Source organism: Carcharodon carcharias, chromosome 12 (genome assembly GCF_017639515.1).
Source record: "Carcharodon carcharias isolate sCarCar2 chromosome 12, sCarCar2.pri, whole genome shotgun sequence".
In the NCBI taxonomy this organism is placed as follows: Eukaryota; Metazoa; Chordata; class Chondrichthyes; order Lamniformes; family Lamnidae; genus Carcharodon; species Carcharodon carcharias.
This window is the reverse complement of record NC_054478.1, coordinates 143,226,303-143,253,200: the sequence shown is the minus strand read 5'-3', so window position 1 is coordinate 143,253,200 and position 26,898 is coordinate 143,226,303. Positions and strand designations below refer to the sequence as shown.

The 26,898-nt window shown below is 51.5% G+C and overlaps 2 protein-coding genes across 12 annotated transcripts in view; both read left to right on the top strand.

Annotated features, from left to right (window-relative positions):
• Positions 1-14,366, top strand: part of LOC121284829 (CASP8 and FADD-like apoptosis regulator) — a 46,175-nt gene extending 31,809 nt beyond the window's left edge. For all 10 annotated transcript variants that reach the window (XM_041200587.1, XM_041200592.1, XM_041200596.1 and 7 more), the window contains 5 exons: positions 1,430-1,529; positions 2,128-2,210; positions 3,341-3,419; positions 8,750-9,260; positions 12,562-14,366. In XM_041200587.1, the coding sequence (XP_041056521.1) occupies positions 1,430-1,529; positions 2,128-2,210; positions 3,341-3,419; positions 8,750-9,260; positions 12,562-12,691 (903 nt within the window). In that variant the 3' untranslated portion in view covers positions 12,692-14,366. The remainder of the gene's footprint in view (positions 1-1,429; positions 1,530-2,127; positions 2,211-3,340; positions 3,420-8,749; positions 9,261-12,561) is intronic.
• A 5,855-nt stretch (positions 14,367-20,221) lies between these two features.
• LOC121285309 (caspase-8-like) overlaps positions 20,222-26,898 on the top strand; it is an 83,362-nt gene continuing 76,685 nt past the window's right edge. For both annotated transcript variants that reach the window (XM_041201759.1, XM_041201758.1), the window contains exon 1: positions 20,222-20,343. The gene's annotated coding sequence lies outside the window, so the exon portion shown is untranslated. The remainder of the gene's footprint in view (positions 20,344-26,898) is intronic.

Here is a 26,898-nt window from a genome sequence, read left to right as displayed (position 1 = left end):
GTGGTTAGTGGGGGCGTGTGTGTGTGTTGTTAGTGGGGGCGTGTGTGTGTGTGTGTGTGGGTGGTTAGTGAGGGCGTGTGTGTGGGTGGTTAGTGAGGGCGTGTGTGTGGGTGGTTAGTGGGGGCGTGTGTGTGGGTGGTTAGTGGGGGCGTGTGTGTGTTTGTGTGGGTGGTTAGTGGGGGCGTGTGTGTGGGTGGTTAATGAGGGCGTGTGTGTGGGTGGTTAGTGGGGGCGTGTGTGTGGGTGGTTAGTGAGGGCGTGTTTGTGGGTGGTTAGTGGGGGCGTGTGTGTGGGTGGTTAGTGAGGACGTGTGTGTGTGTGTGGTTAGTGGGGGCATGTGTGTGTGTGGTTAGTGGGGGCGTGTGTGTGGGTGGTTAGTGGGGGCGTGTGTGTGGGTGGTTAGTGGGGGCGTGTGTGTGGGTGGTTAGTGGGGGCGTGTGTGTGGGTGGTTAGTGAGGACGTGTGTGTGTGTGTGTGTGTGTGTGTGGTTAGTGGGGGCGTGTGTGTGGGTGGTTAGTGGGGGCGTGTGTGTGTTTGTGTGTGGGTGGTTAGTGGGGGCGTGTGTGTTTGTGGTTAGTGGGGGCGTGTGTGTGTTTGTGTGTGGGTAGTTAGTGGGGGCGTGTGTGTGTGTGGTTAGTGGGGGCGTGTGTGTGTGGGTGGTTAGTGAGGGGGTGTGTGTGTGTGTGTGTGTGTGTGTGTGTGTGTGTGTGTGTGGGTGGTTAGTGAGGGCGTGTGTGTGTGTGTGTGTGTGGTTAGTGGGGGCGTGTGTGTGGGTGGTTAGTGGGGGCGTGTGTGTGTTTGTGTGTGGGTGGTTAGTGGGGGCGTGTGTGTGTGTGGTTAGTGGGGGCGTGTGTGTGTGTGTGGTTAGTGAGGGTGTGTGTGTGTGTGTGTGTGTGTGTGTGTGTGGGTGGTTAGTGGGGGCGTGTGTGTGTGTGTGTGTGTGTGGTTAGTGGGGGCGTGTGTGTGGGTGGTTAGTGGGGGCGTGTGTGTGTGGGTGGTTAGTGAGGGCGTGTGTGTGGGTGGTTAGTGGGGGCATGTGTGTGGGTGGTTAGTGGGGGCGTGTGTGTAGTTAGTGGGGACGTGTGTGTGGTTAGTGGAGGGGGGGTTTGTGTGTGTGTAGTTAGTGGGGGCGCGTTTGTGTGTGGGGTTAGAGGGTGTGTGTGTGACGAGCAGGGGTGTGTGTGATGAGTGGATGTGGGGGTGTGGGTGGGTCTGTGTGGTGAGCTGGGGGGGACGTGTGTGGCAAGCAGGGGGGGGATGTGGTGAATGGATGTGGGGGTGTGTGTGGGTGAGCTGGGGAGGGGGGTTTGCGGGGGGTGGGTGAGCAGTGGGGGTGTGGTGGGTGAGTGGTTGAGGAGGTTGTGGGCATGTGTGGCTTCCTGGTTTTCAGTCTGTCGTTAAGTAGCTGTCATTTTCACATGCCTTTCAGCGAGTGAGCACTCTGCTGCCACTGGGAACAGGCTGTAACACCAGTCAGTTATTGAGACAACATGTTCACTCAAACTGCCCAAGATCATCAGTGACCTCATGTAAGTAACACACCCTGAATCTTGATATTCATCTTTGTACCTGGTCAATGGGAGTAGTCATCTTTTAGCAACCCCAGTGTTATAGTTAGGGTTGGTGAACAATTTTAAGGCTTAGAGGGTCATGTCTTCCACAAACCTGACGGAGAACAGGAGAAACATTGTTTTTTACATGGGGGTTTAGGAGCCTGCCTGGCCTATTTCTTAGGCCCCGACCACCTCTTGGGGCCCAGGTGAGCACAGTCCGTCCACCTACCAACTGCACCCTGGTTCTGTTAAGTAAATTTGAAAATGCGCAGCAGCTTGCTCAGCACCTGAAACGGGGAGAATGCCTGACACTTCAGTGGGACCGCTGAGTAAAGCTGCAGGCTTTCTCAGTCTGGGCCTGCCAGTTTTGGATTGACTGTCCAGTAAGCAGTGGTGTTAACATGCTCGGCCACTGCCCCCTCTGGTGATTGGAGCGGGATCTCCCTCCGAAACCATCGCACCCTTCCCGCGGACCTATTCGCTGATTTATTCCTCATCAGCTGGGGTTTGACTGAAGGTTTAGTTACAGGGGGTGGTCAGCTGCCCCGCTCACCGTGCCTGTTTTACTTTGTAGCTGAAGAGCATCGTTCAGAGGTATTGAGGAACCCGGTGGCTGAGTTGGCCCAGGCTGCAGGAACAGCAAGTGCAGCTCCGCAGGTGAGAGCAGACACACATTGTTGGTGGGGGGGAGGCGGGGGGTGGTGGGGGGGGGGGGGTGTGGGGGAGGGGAGAGAGGCGGGGGGGGGGGTGGGTGGTGGGGGGGGGCTGGTTTATGCATGTCATGGGGAGGGGGATCAAACATTGGGACAAAGGTTGAATGAAGTGGGTGGGTGGGGGGGGAAAATCAAGCAGGGGAAGGAGGTTTGGAGACGGTAGGAGGATCGCATGTGGGGACGGTGCATGTCTTGGGTGGGGGGGTGTCTTTCCGCATAGGGATCGCAATACCAAGCGTGATCCTGGCAGGTGATTGGATGAAGAGGGGATCACCATCAAACATCCTGCTGAGTCTCCCCCACTCCCCGTCCATGGGCTCCGGAACTGTGTCCTTGAGATGGCAAGGCGTACCCTGGTGAGAGTCAGCCCCACTGGGTAAGGTGGGTATTAGAGGTTCATGCCTCCCCCCCACTGGAAAAACTCAGCACCCTCGCCACTGGCTGAGTAGCTACCTCGCCCCATAAAAAGCCTGACAACAGGCTTGGACAAAGAAACACCCCTCGTGAGTCTGAGACCTCGGCTTAGGGCCCGCACCGCAACGGATGATTCATGTGCGTCCTTTGGCTAGACCGTGGACTGCGCTGTGGTCAACCTAGCCCATATCGGCCAATCAGCTTCACCGTCTGTTCTCCAGTATGGCGGTCCGGCGTCGGCTCAGTGCTCCCATCTTCGCAACCTTGACCTTTAGGCCTCTGAGCCTGGAAGCTTTGTGGATTCAAACGCCATTTGCAAATTTGAGCACAGGCTCTAGGCTTGCTGTTTCCCCAGTGCCGGTGCTGAGGCAATGCTGCACTGTTGGAGGTGACACCTTTCAGATGAGACGTTTAACCACCTTCCCTCATGGCACAATTTAGAGCATAGCAGGGGACTTCTCCACCCGTGCCCTGCCAATGTCTATCCCTCAACCAACATCTGTAAAACAGCATATCTGCTCATTTATCTGGGGGACCGGCACAAACTGCAGTGACTGCACTTCCGGAGTAATGGATTGGCTGTGAAACTCTTCCGGAGGTTGCGAAAGGTGCCATGTAAATGCAAGTCGTTTCTTGTGATGCTGTGCTCTTGTGTTACAGGTTGAGCTGGAGATGTACAGGGTGCAGAGTAGACCCCTTGGCCTCTGTTTAATCATTGATTGTATTGGAACTGATGCAGGTAAGATACTCTTGACCTGGGCTGTGTGGGAGGCCACTGAGTGATAGTGGTGCTGGGTGACTGGTAGACTGGGTAAGCTCAGCAACAAGATAAAAGCAAAAAAACTGCGGATGCTGGAAATCCAAAACAAAAGCAAAAATACCTGGAAAAACTCAGCAGGTCTGACAGCATCTGCGGGGAGGGACACAGTTAACGTTTCGAGTCCGTATGACTCTTCAACAGAACTAAGGAAAAATAGAAAAGAGATGAAATATAAACTGGTTTAAGGTGGGGTGGGACAGGTAGAGCTGGATAGAGGGCCAGTGATAGGTGGAGATAACCAAAAGATGTCATAGACAAAAGGACAAAGAGGTGTTGAAGCTGGTGAGAATAACTAAGGAATGTGATAATAAAGGTACAGAAAGCCCTAGTGGGGGTGGGATGGGGGGAAGGGATCGAAATAGGCTAAAAGGCAGAGATAAAACAATGGATGGAAATACATTTAAAAATAATGGAAATAGGTGGGAAAATAAAAATCTATAAATTATTGGAAAAAGGGGGGATTGGAAAGGGGGTGAGGATGGAGGACAGAGTTCATGATCTAAAATTGTTGAACTCAATATTCAGTCCGGAAGGCTGTAAAGTGCCTAGTCGGAAGATGAGGTGCTGTTCCTCCAGTTTGCTTTGAGCTTCACTGGAACAAAGCAGCAGGCCAAGGACAGACATGTGGGCAAGAGAGCAGGGTGGAGTGTTAAAATGGCAAGCGACAGGGAGGTCTGGGTCATGCTTGCAGACAGACCGAAGGTGTTCCGCAAAGCAGTCACCCAGTCTGCGTTTGGTTTCTCCAATATAGAGGAAACCGCATTGGGAGCAATGAATGCAGTAGACTAAATTGAGGGGAGTGCAAGTGAAATGCTGCTTCACTTGAAAGGAGTGTTTAGGCCCTTGGACGGTGAGGAGAGGGGAAGTAAAGGGGCAGGTGTTGCACGTTCAGCGGTTGCATGGGAAGGTGCCGTGGGAGGGGGTTGAGGTGTAGGGGGTGATGGAGGAGTGGACCAGGGTGTCCCGGAGGGAACGATCCCTGCGGAATACCGCCGGGGTGGGGGTGAAGGGAAGATGTGTTTGGTGGTGGCATCATGCTGGAGGTGGTGGCATCATGCTGGAGTTGGCGGAAATAGCGGAGGATGATCCTTTGAATGCGGAGGCTGGTGGGGTGATAAGTAAGGTCAAGGGGGACCCTATTATGTTTCTGGGAGGGAGAGGAAGGTGTGAGGGCAGATGCGCGGGAGATGGGCCGGACACGGTTGAGGGCCCTGTCAACGACTGTGGGTGAAAAACCTCGGTTAAAAAAGGAGGACATGTCAGAGGAACTGTTTTTGAAAGTGGCATCATCAGAACAGATGTGACGGAGGCAAAGGAACTGAGAGAATGGGATGGAGTCCTTGCAGGAAGCAGGGTATGAGGAGCTGTGGTCGAGGTAGCTGTGGGAGTCGGTAGGCTTGTAATGAATATTGGTGGACAGTCTTTGCCCAGAAATTGAGACAGGGAGGTCAAGGAAGGGAAGGGAAGTGTCAGAGATGGACCATGTGAAAATGATGGAGGGGTGGAAATTGGAAGCAAACTTAATAAATTTTTCTAGATCCAGACGAGAGCACAAAGCAGCACCAAAGTAATCTTCGATGTACCGGAGAAAGAGTTGTGGGAGGGGGCTGGAGTAGGACTGGAACAAGGAAGGTTCCACATACCCCATAAAGAGACAGGCATAGGTGGGGCCCATGCGGGTACCCATAGCCACACCTTTTATTTGGAGGAAGTGAGAGGAGTTGAAGGAGAAATTGTTCAGTGTGAGAACAAGTTCAGCCAGACGGAGGAGAGTAGTGGTGATGGGGATTGTTCGGGCCTCTGTTCGAGGAAGAAGCTAAGGTCATCAGACCATCCCAGTGGGGGATGGAGGTGTAGAGGGATTGGACGTCCATGGTGAAGAGGAAGCGGTTGGGGCCAGGGAACTGGAAATTGTTGATGTGACGTAAGGTGTCAGAGGAATCACGATGTAGGTGGGAAGGGACTGGACAAGGGGAGAGAGAATGGAGTCAAGATAACGAGAAATGAGTTCCGTGGGGCAGGAACAGGCTGACACGATCGGTCTGCCGGGACAGTCCTGTTTGTGGATTTTGGGTAGGGGGTAGAAGCGGGCTGTCTGAGGTTGGGCGACTATCAGGTTGGAAGCTGTGGAGGGAAGATCTCCAGAGGAAATGAGGTCAGTGACAGTCCTGGAAACAATGGCTTGATGTTCAGTGGTGGGGTCATGGTCCAGGGAGAGGTAGGAGGAAGTGTCTGCGAGTTGATGCTCAGCCTCTGCGAGGTAGAGGTCAGTGCGCCAGAGAACAACAGCACCACCCTTGTCAGCAGGTTTGATGCCAATGTCAGGGTTGGACCTGAGAGAACGGAGTGCAGTAAGTTCAGAGAGAGAGACAGGTTAGAGTGGGTGAGAGGAGCAGAGAAATTGAGACAGCTGATATCACGCCGACAGTTCTCAATGAAATGATCAAGAGAAGGTAAGAATCCAGAGCTCAGCAACAATCTGTGCTAACCCAACTCCTTCAACCCAAAGTGCTTCAGATGGCAAGAACTGAAGGTTAGGGGCTTTCAGTGGGCACCAGATTGGGAAAGAGGATACCATGTACCATAATATAGAAATAAAATACCGCGGATGCTGGAAATCTGAAATAAAAACAGAAGATGCTGGAAAAACTCAGCAGGTCTGACAGCGTGTTTGAAGAGAAAAACAGAGTTAACGTTTCGAGTCTCCATGACTCCTGTTCCACAAGTATGATGATGGGTTGTGGACCAAAGCTGAGGGAGTGGAATTTGAGAGTAGCTCACAGACGCAAAAGACAAATTGATATTTTCTCTGTGGCTCTGAGGGAACAGACGTTTTATGGGAGAGGTTTCCCACTATTAGTGACTTCTTCCTCAATACTGTTGTATTTAACCACATTCTCTGTATATTACTCTTCATTCCTAGTGCATTACTCCTCATTCCCAGTGTATTACTCCTCATTCCCAGTGCATTACTCCTCATTCCCAGTGCATTACTCCTCATTCCCAGTGTATTACTCCTCATTCCTAGTGCATTACTCCTCATTCCCAGTGTATTACTCCTCATTCCCAGTGCATTACTCCTCATTCCCAGTGTATTACTCCTCATTCCCAGTGTATTACTCCTCATTCCTAGTGCATTACTCCTCATTCCCAGTGTATTACTCCTCATTCCTAGTGCATTACTCCTCATTCCCAGTGTATTACTCCTCATTCCCAGTGCATTACTCCTCATTCCCAGTGTATTACTCCTCATTCCCAGTGTATTACTCCTCATTCCCAGTGTATTACTCCTCATTCCTAGTGCATTACTCCTCATTCCCAGTGCATTACTCCTCATTCCCAGTGTATTACTCCTCATTCCCAGTGCATTACTCCTCATTCCCAGTGCATTACTCCTCATTCCCAGTGTATTACTCCTCATTCCCAGTGTATTAATTTTCATTCCCAGTGTATTACTCCTCATTCCCAGTGTATTACTCCTCATTCCCAGTGTATTACTCCTCATTCCCAGTATATTAATTTTCATTCCCAGTGTATTACTCCTCATTCCCAGTGTATTACTCCTCATTCCCAGTGTATTACTCCTCATTCCTAGTGCATTACTCCTCATTCCCAGTGTATTACTCCTCATTCCCAGTGCATTACTCCTCATTCCCAGTGTATTACTCCTCATTCCCAGTGCATTACTCCTCATTCCTAGTGCATTACTCCTCATTCCCAGTGTATTACTCCTCATTCCCAGTGTATTAATTTTCATTCCCAGTGTATTACTCCTCATTCCCAGTGTATTACTCCTCATTCCCAGTGTATTACTCCTCATTCCCAGTGTATTACTCCTCATTCCCAGTATATTAATTTTCATTCCCAGTGTATTACTCCTCATTCCCAGTGTATTACTCCTCAATCTCAAAGTATTACTCCCATTCCCTGTGTATTCCTCCCCGTTCCCTGCGTATTCCTCCCCTGTTCCGTGTGTATTGCTCCCCTGTTCCGTGTGTATTGCTCCCCGGTTCCGTGTGTATTGCTCCCTGGTTCCCTGTGTATTGCTCCCTGGTTCCCTGTGTATTGCTCCCTGGTTCCCTGTGTATTGCTCCCCGGTTCCCTGTGTATTGCTCCCCGGTTCCCTGTGTATCACTCCCTGTTCCCTGTGTATTGCTCCCTGTTCCCTGTGTATTGCTCCCTGTTCCCTGTGTATTGCTCCCTGGTTCCCTGTGTATTACTCCCTGGTTCCCTGTGTATTACTCCCCGTTCCCTGCGTATTCCTCCCCGGTTCCCTGTGTATCGCTCCCTGGTTCCCTGTGTATCGCTCCCTGGTTCCCTGTGTATCACTCCCTGGTTCCCTGTGTATCGCTCCCTGGTTCCCTGTGTATCGCTCCCCGGTTCCCTGCGTATTCCTCCCCGGTTCCCTGTGTATTGCTCCCCGGTTCCCTGTGTATCGCTCCCTGTTCCCTGTGTATCGCTCCCTGTTCCCTGTGTATCGCTCCCTGTTCCCTGTGTATTGCTCCCCGGTTCCCTGTGTATCGCTCCCTGGTTCCCTGTGTATCGCTCCCTGGTTCCCTGTGTATCGCTCCCTGTTCCCTGTGTATCGCTCCCTGTTCCCTGTGTATCACTCCCTGTTCCCTGTGTATCGCTCCCTGTTCCCTGTGTATCGCTCCCTGGTTCCCTGTGTATCGCTCCCTGGTTCCCTGTGTATCGCTCCCTGTTCCCTGTGTATCGCTCCCTGGTTCCCTGTGTATTGCTCCCCGGTTCCCTGCGTATTGCTCCCCGGTTCCCTGTGTATTGCTCCCCGGTTCCCTGTGTATCGCTCCCCGGTTCCCTGTGTATCGCTCCCTGGTTCCCTGTGTATCACTCCCTGGTTCCCTGTGTATTGCTCCCTGTTCCCTGTGTATTGCTCCCCGGTTCCCTGTGTATCGCTCCCCGGTTCCCTGTGTATTGCTCCCCAGTTCCCCGTGTATTGCTCCCTGTTCCCTGTGTATTGCTCCCCGGTTCCCTGTGTATTGCTCCCTGTTCCCTGTGTATTGCTCCCCGGTTCCCTGTGTATTGCTCCCTGTTCCCTGTGTATTGCTCCCGGTTCCCTGTGTATTGCTCCCCGGTTCCCTGTGTATTGCTCCCCAGTTCCCTGTGTATTGCTCCCCGGTTCCCCATGTATTGCTCCCTGTTCCCCGTGTATTGCTCCCTGTTCCCTGTGTATCGCTCCCCGGTTCCCTGTGTATTGACTTTGTCCCCCTGTTCTCGGTTGGCTGTTCCAGATTTACTGAAGGTAACATTCGAGGCGCTGCAGTTCCGGGTTGACCTCCACTTGCACGTTGAGCTGGATGAGCTGAAGCGGATTCTGAGAGAAACCTCCCAGCGGGAGGACCTGGCTGCCCTCGACTGTTTTGTGTGTTGCATCGTGAGCCGAGGGACGGTGGAAAGTGTGCTGGCCATCGATGGGAACAGCCCCGGCCTCTCGTTTGACCAAATCCAGCAGTATTTCAAAGGGCAGAACTGTCGGGCCCTGCTGGGGAAGCCCAGACTCTTCTTTGTCCAGGATTTCCTCACGACCACGGCAGACACTGAGGATGAATTGGAGACGGACATTGTTTGGCGTAATGGAGGGCCGGTACAAGCTGACAGCCGTGTCTGGAAGGAAGTAGTTCCTCAGGAAGCAGACATCTTGTGGAGTTGCTGCCGGGTGTCTGAGCAGCTGCTCCTCCAGACACCCCAACAACCATCGTCATTCGTGCGCGCGCTGTCACATTGTCTGCAGGAACATCACAGGTGAGTACAGGAGAGCCATGAGGTACTGCAACTAAACCCAGAGACCCCCAGGTTACAGGTAAACACAAAACCCCCAGGTTACAGGTAAACACAAAGCCCCCAGGTTACAGGTAAACACAGCCCCCAGGTTACAGGTAAACACAAAGCCCCCAGGTTACAGGTAAACACAAAGCCCCCAGGTTACAGGTAAACTTAGCCCCCAGGTTACAGGTAAACACAAAGCCCCCAGGTTACAGGTAAACATAGCCCCCAGGTTACAGGTAAACACAAAGCCCCCAGGTTACAGGTAAACACAAAGCCCCCAGGTTACAGGTAAACACAGCCCCCAGGTTACAGGTAAACAGAGCCCCCAGGTTACAGGTAAACACAGCCCCCAGGTTACAGGTAAACACAAAGCCCCAGGTTACAGGTAAACACAAAGCCCCCAGGTTACAGGTAAACTTAGCCCCCAGGTTACAGGTAAACACAAAGCCCCCAGGTTACAGGTAAACACAAAGCCCCCAGGTTACAGGTAAACACAAAGCTCCCAGGTTACAGGTAAACACAAAGCCCCCAGGTTACAGGTAAACACAAAGCCCCCAGGTTACAGGTAAACACAAAGTCCCCAGTTACAGGAAAACCCAGAGGCCCCTGGTTACAGGTAAGCCTCCCCCCCCCAGGTTACGGGTAAGCCCAGAGCCCCCCCCAGGTTACGGGTAAACCCAGAGCCCCCCCGCAGGTTACGGGTAAACCCAAAGCTCCCAGGTTGCGGGTAAACCCCGACCCCCCACCACCCCCCACACCCCATCATGGGTGAACCCTGAGCCCCCACCACAGGTTTGGCAGGCTGGGGGCAGCTTTTTCTTTTCACGAGATGCGGGTGTCACTGGCTGGGCCATCATTTATTGCCCATCCCTAGTTGCCCTTGAGAAGGTGGTGGTGAGCTGCCTTCTTGAACCGCTGCAGTCCCTGTGGTGTAGGTACACCCACAGTGCTGTTAGGGGGGGGGGTTCCAGGATTTTGACCCAGCGACAGTGAAGGATATATTTCCAAGTCAGGATGGTGAGTGACTTGGAGGGGAACTTCCAGGTGGTGATGTTCCCATGTGTCTGCTGCCCTTGTGCTTCTAGATGGTAATGGTCGTGGGTTTGGAAGGTTCTGCCTAAGGAGCCTTGGCGAGTTCCTGCAATGCAGCTTGTGGATGGTACACACTGCTGACACTGTGCTTCAGCGGTGGAGAGAGCCCTGGCAAAATTGGAGTCAATGGAATCGGAGGAAAACACTCCACTGGTTGGAGTCATACCTAGCACAAAAGAAGATGGTTGTGGTTGTTGGAGGTCAGTCATCTCAGCTCCAGGACATCACTGCAGGAGCTCCTCAGGGCAGTGTCCTAGGCCCAACCATCTTCAGCTGCTTCATCAATGACTTTCCCTCCATCATAAAGTCAGAAGTGAGGATGTTTGCTGATGATTGCAAAGTGTTCAGCACCATTCACGACTCTTCAGATTTGAAGTAGTCCATGTCCAAATGCAGCAAGACCTGGACAATACCCAGGCTTGGGCTGACAAGTGACAAGTAACTTTTGCACCACATAAGTGCCAGGCAATGACCATCTCCAATAAGAAAGAATCCAAACAAGGATGGGGTGCCAACCAAGTGGGCTGTTTTGTCCTGGATGATGTCAAGCTTGAGTGTTGTTGGAGCTGCACTCATCCAAGCAAGTGGAGAATATTCCATCACAGTCCTGACTTGTGCCTTGTAGATGGCAGACAGGCTTTGGGGAGTCAGGAGATGAGTTACTCGTCACAGGATTCCCACCTTCTGACCTGCTCTTGTAGCCACAGTATTTATGTGGCTAGTCCAGTTCAGTTTCTGGTCAATGGGAACCCCCGGATATTGATAGTGGGGGATTCACTGATGGTAATGCCACTGAATGTCAAGGGGCAATGATTGGATTCTGTCTTGTTGGAGATGGTCATTGCCTGGCACTTGTGTGGACGAATGTTACTTGTCACTTGTCAGCCCAAGCCGGATATTGTCCAGGTCTTGTTGCATTTGGATATGGACTGCTTCAGCATCTGAGGAGTCATGAATGGTCCTGAACATTGTGCAATCATCAGCGAACATCCCCACTTCTGACCTGATGATGGAAGGAAGGTAATTGATGAAGCAGCTGAAGATGGTTGGGCCAAGGACACTACCCTGAGGAACTCCTGCAGTGATGACCTGGAACTGAGATGACTGACCTCCAACAACCACAACCACCTTCCTTTGTGCTAGGTATGACTCCAACCAGCAGAGAGTTTTCCCCCTGATTCTCATTGACACCAGTTCTGCTAGGGCTCCTTGATGCTACACTTGGCCAAATGCAGCCTTGATATCAAGGGCAGTCGCTCTCACCTTACCTCTGGAGTTCAACTCTTTTGTCCATGTTTGAACCAAGGCTGTAATGAGGTCAGGAGCTGAGTGGCCCTGGCAGAACCCAAACTGAGCATCAGTGAGTAGGTTATTGCTAAGCAAGTGCCGCTTGATAGCACTGTTGATAACCCCTTCCATTACTTTACTGATGTAGGAGAGTAGACTGATGGGGCGGTAATTGACCGGGTTGGATTTGTCCTGCATTTTGTGTACAGGACATACCTGGGCAATTTTCCACGTAGCAGGGTAGATGCCAGTGTTGTAGCTGTACTGAAACAGCTTGGCTAGGGGTGCGGCAAATTCTGGAGCAGAAGTAAGTCTTCAGTACTATTGCTGGAATGTTGTCAGGGCCCATAGCCTTTGCAGTATCCAGTGCTTTCAGCTGTTTCTTGACATCATGTGGAGTGAATTGAATTGGCTGAAGACTGGCATCTGTGATGCTGGGGACCTCCAGAGGAGGTTTATATGCAGTCCATTGTGGAAAAGTATGAAGTACTATATTGAGGTAAGCATAAAAACTCATGTTAAATGGTGAAATGTGCAATGAAGTCGAGGAGCAGAGGCAACAAAGGAACAGGAGAGGGCCATTCAGCCCCTCCAGCCTGTTCTGCCATTCGGTAGCACAGGGGTTTAAAAAAAAGCATTGGAGTCCTTGGCTTTATCAATAGAGCAATAGATTACAAAATCAGAAAGTATTAAGCCCATTATAAAACACTGACCGGGCCTCAGCTGGAGGATTGTGTTCAGTTCTAAGCACTTCACTTTAGGAAAGATGCCAAGGAGTTAAGCGTGGGTACCGTGGAGATTTGGTGTGCTGTAACAGTGTGTGATTCAGATGTTTGTTGAGCAAGTGCCACCGTTTGTATCTCAGCTGTTTCCTCTCTCTCTCTCCCTTGCCCTCTAGGTGTGATTTGATATCGATGCTGACTGAGGTGAACAGGCAAACGATGCTGAGAAACCGTCAACTGACCGGTGAGGAGCCAGCCCCCCTGGTTCTCCGACACACCCTGAGGAAGAAGCTCGTCTTCCCCTGAGGGGCACTCTCAGCTATCACATTATTCACGTTAGAACACAAGATGAAACTGTCTTCACCACTACACGAGCAATCTCCTAACAATGGTGCCTGAGCACCTAAACGAGCATGGCTTGAGGCTCAATCAGGAGAGGAGAATCAGATCGACTGAGGGATCTAGGCTGGGCAAGTGGGATCTTGGAGCAGGGTAGAGGGACCAAGGGAGGGAACGATCTAGAGTGGGGTAGAGGGAATAAGGCAGGGAGGGATCTAGACCAGGGTGAAGAGATTAAATTCAGGAAGGATCTAGACTGTTGTAGAAGGATTAAGGCAGGGAGGGATCAAGACCAGGGTAGAGGGATTAACGCAGGGAGAGAGCTGGACCAGGATAGGGGGATTAACACAAGGAGAGACATATATGTAGGGGGCTTTGGGCAGGAAGGAATCGAGAGCAGGTTAGGGGGATTAGCACAGGGAGAGATATCGACCTGGGTAGGGGTATTAAGGTAGGGAGGGATCTAGACCAAGGTAGGGGACTAATGTAGGGAGGGATCTAGACCGAGATAGGGGATTAACATAGGGGGGGATCTAGACCGAGGTAGGGGATTAACGTAGGGAGGGATCTAGACCGAAGTAGGGGATTAACGTAGGGAGGGATCTAGACCGAGGTAGGGGGATTAACGTAGGGAGGGATCTAGACCGAGGTAGGGGATTAACGTAGGGAGTGATCTAGACCGAGGTAGGGGATTAACGTAGGGAGGGATCTAGACCGAGGTAGGGGATTAACGTAGGGAGGGATCTAGACCAAGGTAGGGATTAATGTAGTGTGGGATCTAGACCAGGATAGAGGGGGCGTAAGGCAGGGAGAAATCTGGAGTGGGATAGGGGAATTAATGTAGGGAGGGATCTAGACCGAGGTAGAGGATTAATTTAGGGAGGGATCTAGACCGAGGTAGAGGATTAATGTAGGGAGGGATCTAGACCGAGGTAGAGGATTAACGTAGGGAGGGATCTAGACCGAGGTAGGGGGATTAATGTAGGGAGGGATCTAGACTAAGGTAGGGGATTAACATAGGGAGGTATCTAGACCGAGTTAGGGGATTAACGTAGGGAGGGATCTAGACCGAGGTAGGGGATTAATGTAGGGAGGGATCTCGACCGAGGTAGGGGATTAATGTAGGGAGGGATCTAGACCGAGGTAGGGGATTAACGTAGGGAGGGATCTAGACCGAGGTAGGGGATTAACGTAGGGAGGGATCCAGACCGAGGTAGGGGATTAACGTAGGAAGGGATCTAGACCGAAGTAGGGGATTAACGTAGGGAGGGATCTAGACCAAGGTAGGGGATTAATGTAGGGAGGGATCTAGACCGAGGTAGGGGATTAATATAGGGAGGGATCTAGACCGAGGTAGGGGATTAATATAGGGAGGGTTGTAGACCAGGGTAGAGGGGGATTATTGCAGGGAGGGACCTAGACCAGTGTAGGTGGCTTAAGGCAGGGAGGGATCTATTGTGGGGTTGAGGGATTAATGCAGGGAGGGATCTAGACTTGGGTAGGGGGATTAATGTAGGGAGGGATCTAGACCAGGGAGAGATCCAGACACCATGGCAGGGAGAGGTTAAGGAATGCTGTGTGGGTTATTGGAAGCCTAGAATGCTGTATTACACTTCATCACTTAATAAAATATTGTACTTAATGTGTTCACTTGGAAGTCTTGCAGATATCACCGTCACCATTGCATTTTCCAATTCTGGGCCCTAATGGAGCCTTTTTACCTTATCTATTAAGTATCCCAGAGTGTGGTTATATGTAGTGTAGACAGTAAGACATTACTGGAGTACTGGCTGCAATTCTGGACCACAATACCTTGACACCTGGGTATGGACTACAATTCTGGCTACTGCTGTGGCCTGGAATTGAAAAGAAATAGGAGCAGTAGTATCCTATTCTGGTCGTCAATCCCGCTCTGCCATTTAATAAGATCTGATCTTCCACCTCAGCTGCATTTTCCTGCCCTCTCCCCATGTCCCTTGATTCCCCTCATGCACAAAAATCACAATTTGATCACAAGCTTGAATATACTCAATGTCTGAACATCCACAGCCCTCTGGGATGGAGAGTTCTAAGGATTCACCAACCCTCTTGAGTGAAGAAATTTCTCCCCATCTACAGTCCTAAAGGGCTGCCTCTTTATCCTGAGACTGTGACCGCCTAGCTCTAGTCTCTCCAGCAAGTGGAATGTTACCCCTAAGAATTTCAAAGAGATTATTCTCCTGAACCCCAGAGAATATAGATCTAGTCTACTCCGTCTCTCCTCATTGGACAATCTGCTCATCCCAGGAGTCAATCTAGCAAATCATCATTGCACCTCCTCCAAGGTAAGTATATCCTTGCTGAGAGAAGGGCACTAACATTTTATACACTGTACACTAGGTGTAGCCTCACAAAATACCTATATTATTGCAGGAAAACTTGCTTATTTTTATATTCTGATCTCCTTGCAATAAAGGCTAACACACCATTTGCCTTCCTAATTGCTTGCTCTGGGGGAGATGGGACCTGTACAGGCCGGATGGATTGTGTCTGAACAGCCGGTACTGAGTTCCTTGTGGGGCAATTTGCTCGTGCGATTCGGGAGTGTTTAAAACTAACTTGACAGGAGTGTGGGAACCAGGAGATAATACCAAAGAGGAATACCAAGGTGCACAAAAGTACTGGGACAGATAGCTAGCACTAGAATAGGGAATAGTAAGTTATTAGGTGAGTTCAGAGTAAGGGAGACAGTAACAGACTCTAAATCAGGGTTACTGTGAATGCACAGAAGGTGGGTAATAAGATTGGTGAGTTACAGGCACAGATTACAATATGAAGTTATAATGTGGCAATAACAGATCTGGCTCAAAGGCACCACTGGGTATTAAATGTTCCTGGATGCAAGGAAGACAAGAAAGAAAAGCAGTGACAGTCTTAATTAAGGAGAACATTGCAGTGCTGGAGAGAGAGAGGAAGACCCAGCGGGGTCAAGGACAAAACCTATTTGGCTAGAGGTAAGGAACACAAAAGGTACAATTACATTGCTCAGCCTATAGGTCACCAACTAGTGGGAAAGACGTAGAGGAACAAACTTGCAAGGAAATTACAAAGAGGTGCAAGAATTATTGTTACAATTGAGGACTTAAGTTACCTGAATATAGACTGGGATGGTAGTAGTGTGAAGGGCAAGAGTTCCTAAGTGTGTTCAGGAGAATTTTCTACAGCAGTCTGTTTCCAATTCAATGAGAAAGGAGGCACTGCTAGACCTGTTATTTGGGAATGAGGTGGCCCAAATGGATCAAGTGTCAGTAGCAGAACATTTAGGGGACAACGATCATTGTATCATAAGGTTTAGGCTGACTATGGAGAAGAACAATGAATAATCCAGAGTAAGAATAATTAACTGGAGGAAAGCCAACTTCATTGGGATGGGAATGTATCTGACCCATATAAACTGGAATCAAAGATTAGTGGGCAAAACTGTAACTGAACAATGGGCTGCCTTTAAAGAGATAGTTTGGGCACAGTCAAGGTACATTCCCACTAAGGAGGGCAAAGAAATCCAGAGCTCCCCAGATGATGAAAGAGATAGAAATTAAGATGAAGAAGAAAAAGTGCAACAGATGTCAGGTGGATAATACAACCGAGAACCAGGCTGAATATAGAAGGTTCAGGGGGAAAGTGACAAAGCAAATTAGGGAAGCTAAGAGAGAGTATGCAAAGAGACTGGCAGCTAACATAAAAGGGAATCTCAAGGTTTTCAATAAGCATATAGATAATAAAAGGAGTGGGGCCAATCAAGGACCAAAAAAAGGGGGTTTATGCTTGGAGGCAGAGGGCATGGTGGAGATTTAATGATTACTTTGCATCTGTCTTTACCAAGGAAGAAGATGTTACCCAGGTCATAGTGAGAAAGAAGGTAATTCAGCCACTTGAAGGATTTAAAATGGTTAACGAGGAGATATTGGATAGGCTGTCTGTACTTAAAGTTGTTAAGGCACCAGGACCGGGTGAGATGTATCCAAGGATACTGAGTGAAGTGAGAATGGAAATTATGGAGGTACTGGCCATAATTATTCAATCTTCCACAGACTCAGGGGTGGTGCCAGACAACTGGAGAATTGCAAATGTTACCACCTTGTTCAAAAGGTGTAAAGAAAAGCTCAACAACAATAGGCCAGTCAGTTTAACTTCAATTGTAGGGAAGCCTCTAGAAGTAATAAATTGGGACAAAATTAATAGGGTTAATTAAGGAAAGCCAGCATGGATTTGTTAAGGGCAAATCATGTTTAACTAACTTGCTGGAGTTTCTTTGTTGAGGTGAAAGAGAGGGTTGATGAAGGTAATGCTGTTGATATGGTACACGTGGACTTCCAAAAGGCATTTGATACAATGTTGTACAACAGACCTGTGAGCAAAGTTATAGCTCATGGAATAAAAGGGACAGTAGTGACAGGAATATGAAATTGGCCAAGTGGCAGGAAACAGAGACTATTGTTTAATGGATGTTTTTTGACTAAGGAAGGTTTGTATTGGAGTTCCCCAGGGGTTGGTGTTGGGACCCTTGCTTTTCCTGATATATATTAATGACCTAGACCTTGGTGGACAGGGCACAATTTCAAAGTTTGTGGATGATACAAAACTCAGAAGCATTATGAACTGTGAGGAGGATAGTGTAGGACATAGACAAGTTGGTGGAATGGGCAGACAAGTGGCAGATGAAATTCAACACAGAGAAATGTGAAGTGATTCATTTTTGGCAAAAAGAACATGGAGAGACAATATAACATAAAGGGTACAATTCTAAAGGGGGTGCAGGAGCAGAGGGACCTGGGTGTATATGTGCATAAGTCATTAAAGGTGGTAGGATGGGTTGAGAGAGTGGTTAATAAAGCATACAGTATCCTGAGCTTTATTAATAGGGGCATAGAGTACAAGAGTAATGAGGTTATGTTGAACTTGTATAAGACATTGATTCAGCCTCAGTTGGAGTGTTGTGCCCAGTTCTGGGCGTCACACCTTGGGAAGGATGTGAAGGCATTAGAGAGGGTGCAGAAAAGTTTCACAAGAATGGTTCCAGGGATGAGGAACTTCAGTTAAGTAGATAGATTGGAGAAGTTGGGATTATTTTCCTTGGAGAAGATAAGGTTGAGAAGAGATCTAATAGGGGTGTTCAAAATCATGATGGGTCTGGACAGAGTAGATAGGGAGAAACCTCCCATTGGCAGAAGGACTGAGAAGGAGGGGGCCCGGATTTTAAGTAATTGGCAAAAAAAAAAGCAATGGAGGGATGAGGAGAAACTTTCACGGGGAGTGGTTAAGGTCTGGAAGGTGCTGCCTGAGAGTGTGGGGGAGGTAGGTCCAATCAAGGCAATCAAGAGAAAATTGGATTGTTATCTGCAAATGAAGAATATGCAGGGTTAGGGGGAGAAGTTGGGGAGTAGCACTAGATGCTTTGCTCAGTGGGGGAGCGGGTGCAGACATAATGGGCTAAATGGCCTGTGATTCTGGGTATTTGCATTGTTTTGGGAGTATTTGCCCTGTGTTGTCAGGGTAGTTACACAGTTTGGGGCGTATTTGCCCTGTGTTTTTGGGGTAGTTACACAGTTAGGGGCGTATTTGCCCCGTGTTTTTGGGGTAGTTACACAGTTAGGGGCGTATTTGCCCCATGTTTTTGGGGTAGTTACACAGTTTGGGGCGTATTTGCCCCGTGTTTTTGCGGTAGTTACACAGTTTGGGGTGTATTTGCCCCGTGTTTTTGCGGTAGTTACACAGTTTGGGGTGTATTTGCCCCGTGTTTTTGCGGTAGTTACACAGTTTGGGGCGTATTTGCCCCGTGTTTTTGCGGTAGTTACACAGTTTGGGGTGTATTTGCCCCGTGTTTTTGCGGTAGTTACACAGTTTGGGGCGTATTTGCCCCGTGTTTTCGGGGCAATTGCATGGTTTGGGGCGTATTTGCCCCGTGTTTTCGGGGTAGTTACACGGTTTGGGGCGTATTTGCCCCGTGTTTTTGGGGTAGAGTTTTGGGAGTATTTGCCCCGTGTTTTCGGGGTAGTTACACGGTTTGGGGGTATTTTCCCTGTGTTGTCAGGGTAGTTACACGGTTTGGGGTGTATTTGCCCCGTGTTTTCGGGGTATTTACATAGTTTGGGGCGTATTTGCCCCATGTTTTCGGGGCAGTTACACGGTTTGGGGCGTATTTGCCCCGTGTTTTCTGGGTAGTTACACAGTTTGGGGCGTATTTTCTCTGTGTTTTCGGGGCAGTTACACGGTTTGGGGCGTATTTGCCTCGTGTTTTCGGGGTAGTTACAGAGTTTGGGGTGTATTTTCCCCGTGTTTTCGGGGTAGTTACAGAGTTTGGGGTGTATTTTTCCCGTGTTTTCGGGGTAGTTACAGAGTTTGGGGTGTATTTTCCCCGTGTTTTTGGGGCAGTTACACGGTTTGGGGCATATTTGCCCCGTGTTTTTGGGGTAGAGTTTTGGGTGTATTTGCCCCGTGTTTTCGGGGCAGTTACATGGTTTGGGGCGTATTTGCCCCGTGTTTTTGGGGTAGTTACACAGTTTGGGGCGTATTTGCCCTGTGTTTTTGGGGTAGTTACACAGTTTGGGGCGTATTTGCCCCGTGTTTTTGCGGTAGTTACACAGTTTGGGGCGTATTTGCCCCGTGTTTTCGGGGTAGTTAGAGTTTGGGGCGTATTTGCCCCGTGTTTTCGGGGTAGTTACACGGTTTGGGGTGTATTTGCCCCGTGTTTTCGGGGTATTTACATAGTTTGGGGAGTATTTGCCCCATGTTTTCGGGGCAGTTACACGGTTTGGGGCGTATTTGCCCCGTGTTTTCTGGGTAGTTACACGGTTTGGGGCGTATTTTCTCCATGTTTTCGGGGCAGTTACACGGTTTGGGGCGTATTTGCCTCGTGTTTTCGGGGTAGTTACAGAGTTTGGGGTGTATTTTCCCCGTGTTTTCGGGGTAGTTACAGAGTTTGGGGTGTATTTTCCCCGTGTTTTCGGGGTAGTTACAGAGTTTGGGGTGTATTTTCCCCGTGTTTTCGGGGTAGTTACAGAGTTTGGGGTGTATTTTCCCCGTGTTTTCGGGGTAGTTAGAGTTTGGGGTGTATTTTCCCCGTGTTTTCGGGGTAGTTAGAGTTTGGGGTGTATTTTCCCCGTGTTTTCGGGGTAGTTAGAGTTTGGGGTGTATTTTCCCCGTGTTTTCGGGGTAGTTAGAGTTTGGGGTGTATTTTCCCCGTGTTTTCGGGGTAGTTACAGAGTTTGGGGTGTATTTGCCCCGTGTTTTCGGGGTAGTTACAGAGTTTGGGGCGTTTTTGCCCCCTGTTTTCGGGGCAGTTACACAGTTTGGGGGGGGTATTTACCCTGTGTTTTCGGGGTAGTTACTCAGTTTTGAGGGGTGTTTTCCCTATTTACTCTGGTTTGGGGCGTATTTGCCCCGTGTTTTCCGGGTAGTTACTCAGTTTTCGGGGTATACACACTGCGTTCTCTGGCGGCCGGGTTATTTCCCGGAACCCGGGGCACCAGCAGTGACTCAGCGCCCACACACCGAACAAGCTAACATTTCCGTATCCGCCGAGGCTCAGATCCGCCGATCCCGGCCGGAGGCTGCGCCGCCACCGCCGGACCTGCTCCCAGGTCAGTGCCGCTCCGCGTCCGCTGCCGCTGCCCAAACCCAGGGTCCGGGCCCGGGGGTCAATCCCCTCCCGGCCTGTCCCCCAGTCCCGGTGACACTGATTCATTCTCCTCCCCCACCACCCCCACGGGGATATAATGTATCCCCAACTGAGGGACCAATCCCAGCCCGAGTACAATGTAACACGCTGAGGAAATCAACCACGATATTAACCAGGGTTCCTGCTCCTGATCTCTGTCCAGAGACTCCTGGGTTAGAGAGAGAGAGAGGGGAAATCAGCCAGGGTTCCTGCTCCTGATCTCTGTCCAGTGACTCCCTGGGTTAGAGAGAGAGAGAGAGAGAGGGGGAATTCAGCCAGGGTTCATGCTCCTGGTCACTGCTCAGTGATCCCTGGGTTAGAGAGAGAGAGAGAGAGGGGGAATTCAGCCAGGGTTCATGCTCCTGATCACTGTCCAGTGATCCCTGGATTAGAGAGAGAGGGGAAATCAGCCAGGGTTCCTGCTCCTGATCTCTGTCCAGTGACCCCTGGGTTAGAGAGAGGGGGGAAATTAGCCAGGGTTCCTGCTCCTGATCACTATGCAGTGACCCCTGGGTTGGTGAGAGTGGGGACATCAGCCAGGGTTCCTGCTCCGGATCACTGTCCAGTGACTCCTGGGTTATAGAGAGGGGGGAAATCAGCCAGGGTTCCTGCTCCTGATCTCTGTCCAGTGAACCCTGGGTTAGGGAGAGAGATAGAGGAAATCAGCCAGGGTTCCTGCTCCTGATCTCTGTCCAGTGACCCCTGGGTTAGGGAGAGAGATAGAGGAAATCAGTCAGGGTTCCTGCTCCTGATCTCTGTCCAGTGAACCCTGGGTTAGAGAGAGAGAGAGGGGAAATCAGCCAGATCTCCTGCTCCTGATCACTGTCCAGTGACCGCTGGGTGGGAGAGAGTTGGGGGGGTGGGGGGGAAATCAGCCAGGGTTCCTGCTCCTGATCACTGTCCAGTGACCCCTGGGTTTTAGAGAGAGAGAGAGAGAGAGGAAATCAGCCAGGGTTTCTGCTCCTGATCTCTGTCCAGTGACCCCTGGGTTAGAGAGAGAGGGGAAATCAGCCAGGGTTCCAGCTCCTGATCTCTGTCCAGTGACCCCTGGGTTAGAGAGAGAGTGGGGAAATCAGCCAGGGTTCCTGCTTCTGATCTCTGTCCAGAATCCTCTGGGTTAGAGAGATAGAGGAAATCAGTCAGGGTTCCTGCTCCTGAACTCTGTCCAGTGACCGCTGGGTGAGAGAGAGTTGGTGGGGGGGTGCAGAAATCAGCCAGGGTTCCTGCTCCTGGTCTCTGTCCAGTGAATCCTGGGTTAGAGAGAGTGGGGGAAATCAGCCAGGGTTCCTACTCCTAATCACTGTCCAGGATCGCCTGGGTTATAGATAAGGGGAAATCAGCCAGGGCTCCTGCTCCTGATCCCTGTCCAGTGAACTCTGGGTTAGAGAGAGAGAGAGCGAGGAAATCAGCCAGGGTTTCTGCTCCTGATCTCTGTCCAGTGACCGCTGGGTGAGAGAGAGTTGGTGGGGGGGTGCAGAAATCAGCCAGGGTTCCTGCTCCTGGTCTCTGTCCAGTGAATCCTGGGTTAGAGAGAGGGGGGGAAATCAGCCAGGGTTCCTGCTCCTGATCTCTGTCCAGTGACTCCTGGGTTAGAGAGAGGGGGGAAATCAGCCAGGGTTCCTGCTCTTGATCTCTGTCCAGTGAACCCTGGGTTAGAGAGAGAGGGGACATCAGCCAGGGCTCCTGCTCCTGATCTCTGTCCAGTGACCCCTGGGTTAGGGAGCGAGGAAATCAGCCAGGGTTCCTGCTCCTGATCACCGTTCAGTGACCCCTGGGTTAGGGAGATGAAATTAGCCAGGGTTTCTGCTCCTGATCTCTGTCCAGTGACCCCTGGGTTAGAGAGAGAGAGGGCAAATCAGGCTGGGTTCCTGCTCCTGATCACTGTCCAGAATTGCCTAGGTTATAGAGAAGGGGAAATCAGCCAGGGTTCTTGCTCCTGATCCCTGTCCAGTGAACTCTGGGTTAGAGAGAGAGAGAGAGATGGAAATTATCCAGGGCTCCTGCTCCTGATCTCTGTTAAGTGACCCCTGGGTTAGAGAGAGAGAGAGGGGAAATCATCCAGGTCTCCTGTTCCTGATCACTGTCCAGTGACCCCTGGGTTAGAGGGAGAGAGAGAGAGAGAGAGAGAGAGAGAGGGATATCAGCCAGGGTTCCTGCTCCTGGTCTCTGTCCAGTGACTCCTGGGTTATAGAGAGGGGGGAAATCAGCCAGGGTTCCTGCTCCTGATCTCTGTCCAGTGAACCCTGGGTTAGAGAGAGAGGGGAAATCAGCCAGGGCTCCTGCTCCTGATCACTTTCCAGTGACCCCTGGGTTAGGGAGAGAGGAAATCAGCCAGGGTTCCTGCTCCAGATCACCGTTCAGTGACCCCTGGGTTAGAGAGAGAGAGGGGAAATCAGCCAGGATTCCTGCTCCTGATCACTGTCCAGTGAACTCTGGGTTAGAGAGAGAGAGAAAGGGACAGGATATCAGCCAGGGTTCCTGCTCCTGATCACTATGCAGTGACCCCTGGGTTGGTGAGAGTGGGGACATCAGCCAGGGTTCCTGCTCCGGATCACTGTCCAGTGACCCCTGGGTTAGAGAGGTGAAATTAGCCAGGGTTTTGCTTCTGATCTCGGCCCAGTGATCCCTGGGTTAGAGCGAGTGGGGAAATCAGCCAGGGTTCCTGCTCCTGATCTCTGTCCAGTGACTCCTGGGTTAGAGAGAGGGGAGGAAATCAGCCAGGGTTCCTGCTCCTGATCTCTGTCCAGTGACTCCTGGGTTAGAGAGAGGGGGGGAAATCAGCCAGGGTTCCTGCTCCTGATCTCTGTCCAGTGACCCATGGTTGAGAGAGTGGGGATATCAGCCAGGGTTCCTGCTCCTGCTCATTGTCTAGTGACCCCTGGGTTAGAGAGAGGGGGGGAAATCAGCCAGGGTTCCTGCTCCTGATCTCTGTCCAGTGAACCCTGGGTTAGAGAGAGGGGGGAAATCAGCCAGGGTTCCTGCTCCTGATGGCTGTCCAGTGACCGCTGGGTGAGAGAGAGTTGGAGGGGGGGGGGGGCGCGGAAATCAGCCAGGGTTCCTACTCCTGATCTCTGTCCAGTGAACCCTGGGTTAGAGAGAGGGTGGGAAATCAGCCAGGGTTCCTGCTCCTGATCTCTGTCCAGTGAACCCTGGGTTAGAGAGAGGGGGGGAAATCAGCCAGGGTTCCTGCTCCTGATCTCTGTCCAGTGACCGCTGGGTTAGAGAGAGAGAGAGAGAGAGGAAATCAGCCGGGGCTCCTGCTACTGATCACTGTCCAGTGACCGCTGGGTGGGAGAGAGTTGGTGGGGGTGTGCAGAAATCAGCCAGGGTTCCTGCTCCTGATCTCTGTAGTGACCCCCTGGGTTAGAGAGAGAGAGAGGGGGAAATCAGCCAGGCTTCCTGCTCCTGATCACTGCTCAGTGATCCCTGGGTTAGAGAGAGAGAGGGGGAAATCAGCCAGGGTTCCTGCTCCTGATCTCTGTCCTGTGACTCCTGGGTTAGAGAGAGAGAGGGGGAAATCAGCCAGGGTTCCTGCTCCTGATCTCTGTGCAGTGAACCCTGGGTTAGAGAGAGGAGGGAAATCAGCCAGATCTCCTGCTCCGGATCTCTGTCCAGTGAACACTGGGTGAGAGAGAGTTGGGGGGGGGGTGTGGAAATCAGCCCGGGTTCCTGCTCCTGATCTCTGTCCAGTGAACCCTGGGTTAGAGAGAGGGGGGGAAATCAGCCAGGGTTCCTGCTCCTGATCTCTGTCCAGTGAACCCTGGGTTAGAGAGAGGGGGGGAAATCAGTCAGGGTTCCTGCTCCTGATTTCTGTCCAGTGAACCCTGGGTTAGAGAGAAAGGGGGGAAATCAGCCAGGGTTCCTGCTCCTGATCTCTGTCCAGTGACCCCTGGGTTAGAGAGAGAGGGGAAATCAGCCAGGGTTCCTGCTCCTGATCTCTGTCCAGTGACTCCTGGGTGTTAGAGAGAGGGGGGAAATCAGCCAGCGTTCCTGCTCTTGATCTCTGTCCTGTGAACCCTGGGTTAGAGAGAGAGGGGACGTCAGCCAGGGCTCCTGCTCCTGATCACTGTCCAGTGACCCCTGGGTTAGGGAGAGAGGAAATCAGCCAGGGTTCCTGCTCCTGATCACCGTTCAGTGACCCCTGGGTTAGGGAGGTGAAATTAGCCAGGGTTTCTGCTCCTGATCTCTGTCCCGTGACCCCTGGGTTAGAGAGAGAGAGGGGAAATCCGGCTGGGTTCCTGCTCCTGATCACTGTCCAGAATTGCCGAGGTTATAGAGAAGGGGAAATCAGCCAGGTTTCTTGCTCCTGATCACTGTCCAGTGAACTCTGGGTTAGAGAGAGAGAGAGAGGATATCAGCCAGGGCTCCTGCTCCTGATCTCTGTCCAGTGACCCCTGGGTTAGAGAGAGAGAGGGGAAATCAGCCAGGATTCCTGCTCCTGATCACTGTCCAGTGAACTCTGGGTTAGAGAGAGAGAGAAAGGGACAGGATATCAGCCAGGGTTCCTGCTCCTGATCACTATGCAGTGACCCCTGGGTTGGTGAGAGTGGGGACATCAGCCAGGGTTCCTGCTCCGGATCACTGTCCAGTGACCCCTGGGTTAGAGAGGTGAAATTAGCCAGGGTTTTGCTTCTGATCTCGGCCCAGTGATCCCTGGGTTAGAGCGAGTGGGGAAATCAGCCAGGGTTCCTGCTCCTGATCTCTGTCCAGTGACTCCTGGGTTAGAGAGAGGGGAGGAAATCAGCCAGGGTTCCTGCTCCTGATCTCTGTCCAGTGACTCCTGGGTTAGAGAGAGGGGGGGAAATCAGCCAGGGTTCCTGCTCCTGATCTCTGTCCAGTGACCCCTGGTTGAGAGAGTTGGGATATCAGCCAGGGTTCCTGCTCCTGCTCATTGTCTAGTGACCCCTGGGTTAGAGAGAGGGGGGGAAATCAGCCAGGGTTCCTGCTCCTGATCTCTGTCCAGTGAACCCTGGGTTAGAGAGAGGGGGGAAATCAGCCAGGGTTCCTGCTCCTGATGGCTGTCCAGTGACCGCTGGGTGAGAGAGAGTTGGAGGGGGGGGGGGGCGCGGAAATCAGCCAGGGTTCCTACTCCTGATCTCTGTCCAGTGAACCCTGGGTTAGAGAGAGGGGGGGAAATCAGCCAGGGTTCCTGCTCCTGATCTCTGTCCAGTGAACCCTGGGTTAGAGAGAGGGGGGGAAATCAGCCAGGGTTCCTGCTCCTGATCTCTGTCCAGTGACCGCTGGGTTAGAGAGAGAGAGAGAGAGAGAGGAAATCAGCCGGGGCTCCTGCTACTGATCACTGTCCAGTGACCGCTGGGTGGGAGAGAGTTGCTGGGGGGGTGCAGAAATCAGCCAGGGTTCCTGCTCCTGATCTCTGTCCTGTGACTCCTGGGTTAGAGAGGTAGGGGAAATCAGCCAGGGTTCCTGCTCCTGATCTCTGTCCTGTGACTCCTGGGTTAGAGAGAGAGAGGGGGAAATCAGCCAGGGTTCCTGCTCCTGATCTCTGTGCAGTGAACCCTGGGTTAGAGAGAGGAGGGAAATCAGCCAGATCTCCTGCTCCGGATCTCTGTCCAGTGAACACTGGGTGAGAGAGAGTTGGGGGGTGGTGTGGAAATCAGCCCGGGTTCCTGCTCCTGATCTCTGTCCAGTGAACCCTGGGTTAGAGAGAGGGGGGGAAATCAGCCAGGGTTCCTGCTCCTGATCTCTGTCCAGTGAACCCTGGGTTAGAGAGAGGGGGGGAAATCAGCCAGGGTTCCTGCTCCTGATTTCTGTCCAGTGAACCCTGGGTTAGAGAGAAAGGGGGGAAATCAGCCAGGGTTCCTGCTCCTGATCTCTGTCCAGTGACCCCTGGGTTAGAGAGAGAGGGGAAATCAGCCAGGGTTCCTGCTCCTGATCTCTGTCCAGTGACTCCTGGGTGTTAGAGAGAGGGGGGAAATCAGCCAGCGTTCCTGCTCTTGATCTCTGTCCTGTGAACCCTGGGTTAGAGAGAGAGGGGACGTCAGCCAGGGCTCCTGCTCCTGATCACTGTCCAGTGACCCCTGGGTTAGGGAGAGAGGAAATCAGCCAGGGTTCCTGCTCCTGATCACCGTTCAGTGACCCCTGGGTTAGGGAGGTGAAATTAGCCAGGGTTTCTGCTCCTGATCTCTGTCCAGTGACCCCTGGGTTAGAGAGAGAGAGGGGAAATCCGGCTGGGTTCCTGCTCCTGATCACTGTCCAGAATTGCCTAGGTTATAGAGAATGGGAAATCAGCCAGGTTTCTTGCTCCTGATCACTGTCCAGTGAACTCTGGGTTAGAGAGAGAGAGAGAGGATATCAGCCAGGGCTCCTGCTCCTGATCTCTGTCCAGTGACTCCTGGGTTAGAGAGAGAGGGGGAAATCAGCCAGGGTTCCTGCTGCTGATCACTATGCAGTGACCCCTGGGTTAGAGAGGTGAAATAAGCCAGCGTTTCGCTTCTGTTCTCGGTCCCGTGATCCCTGG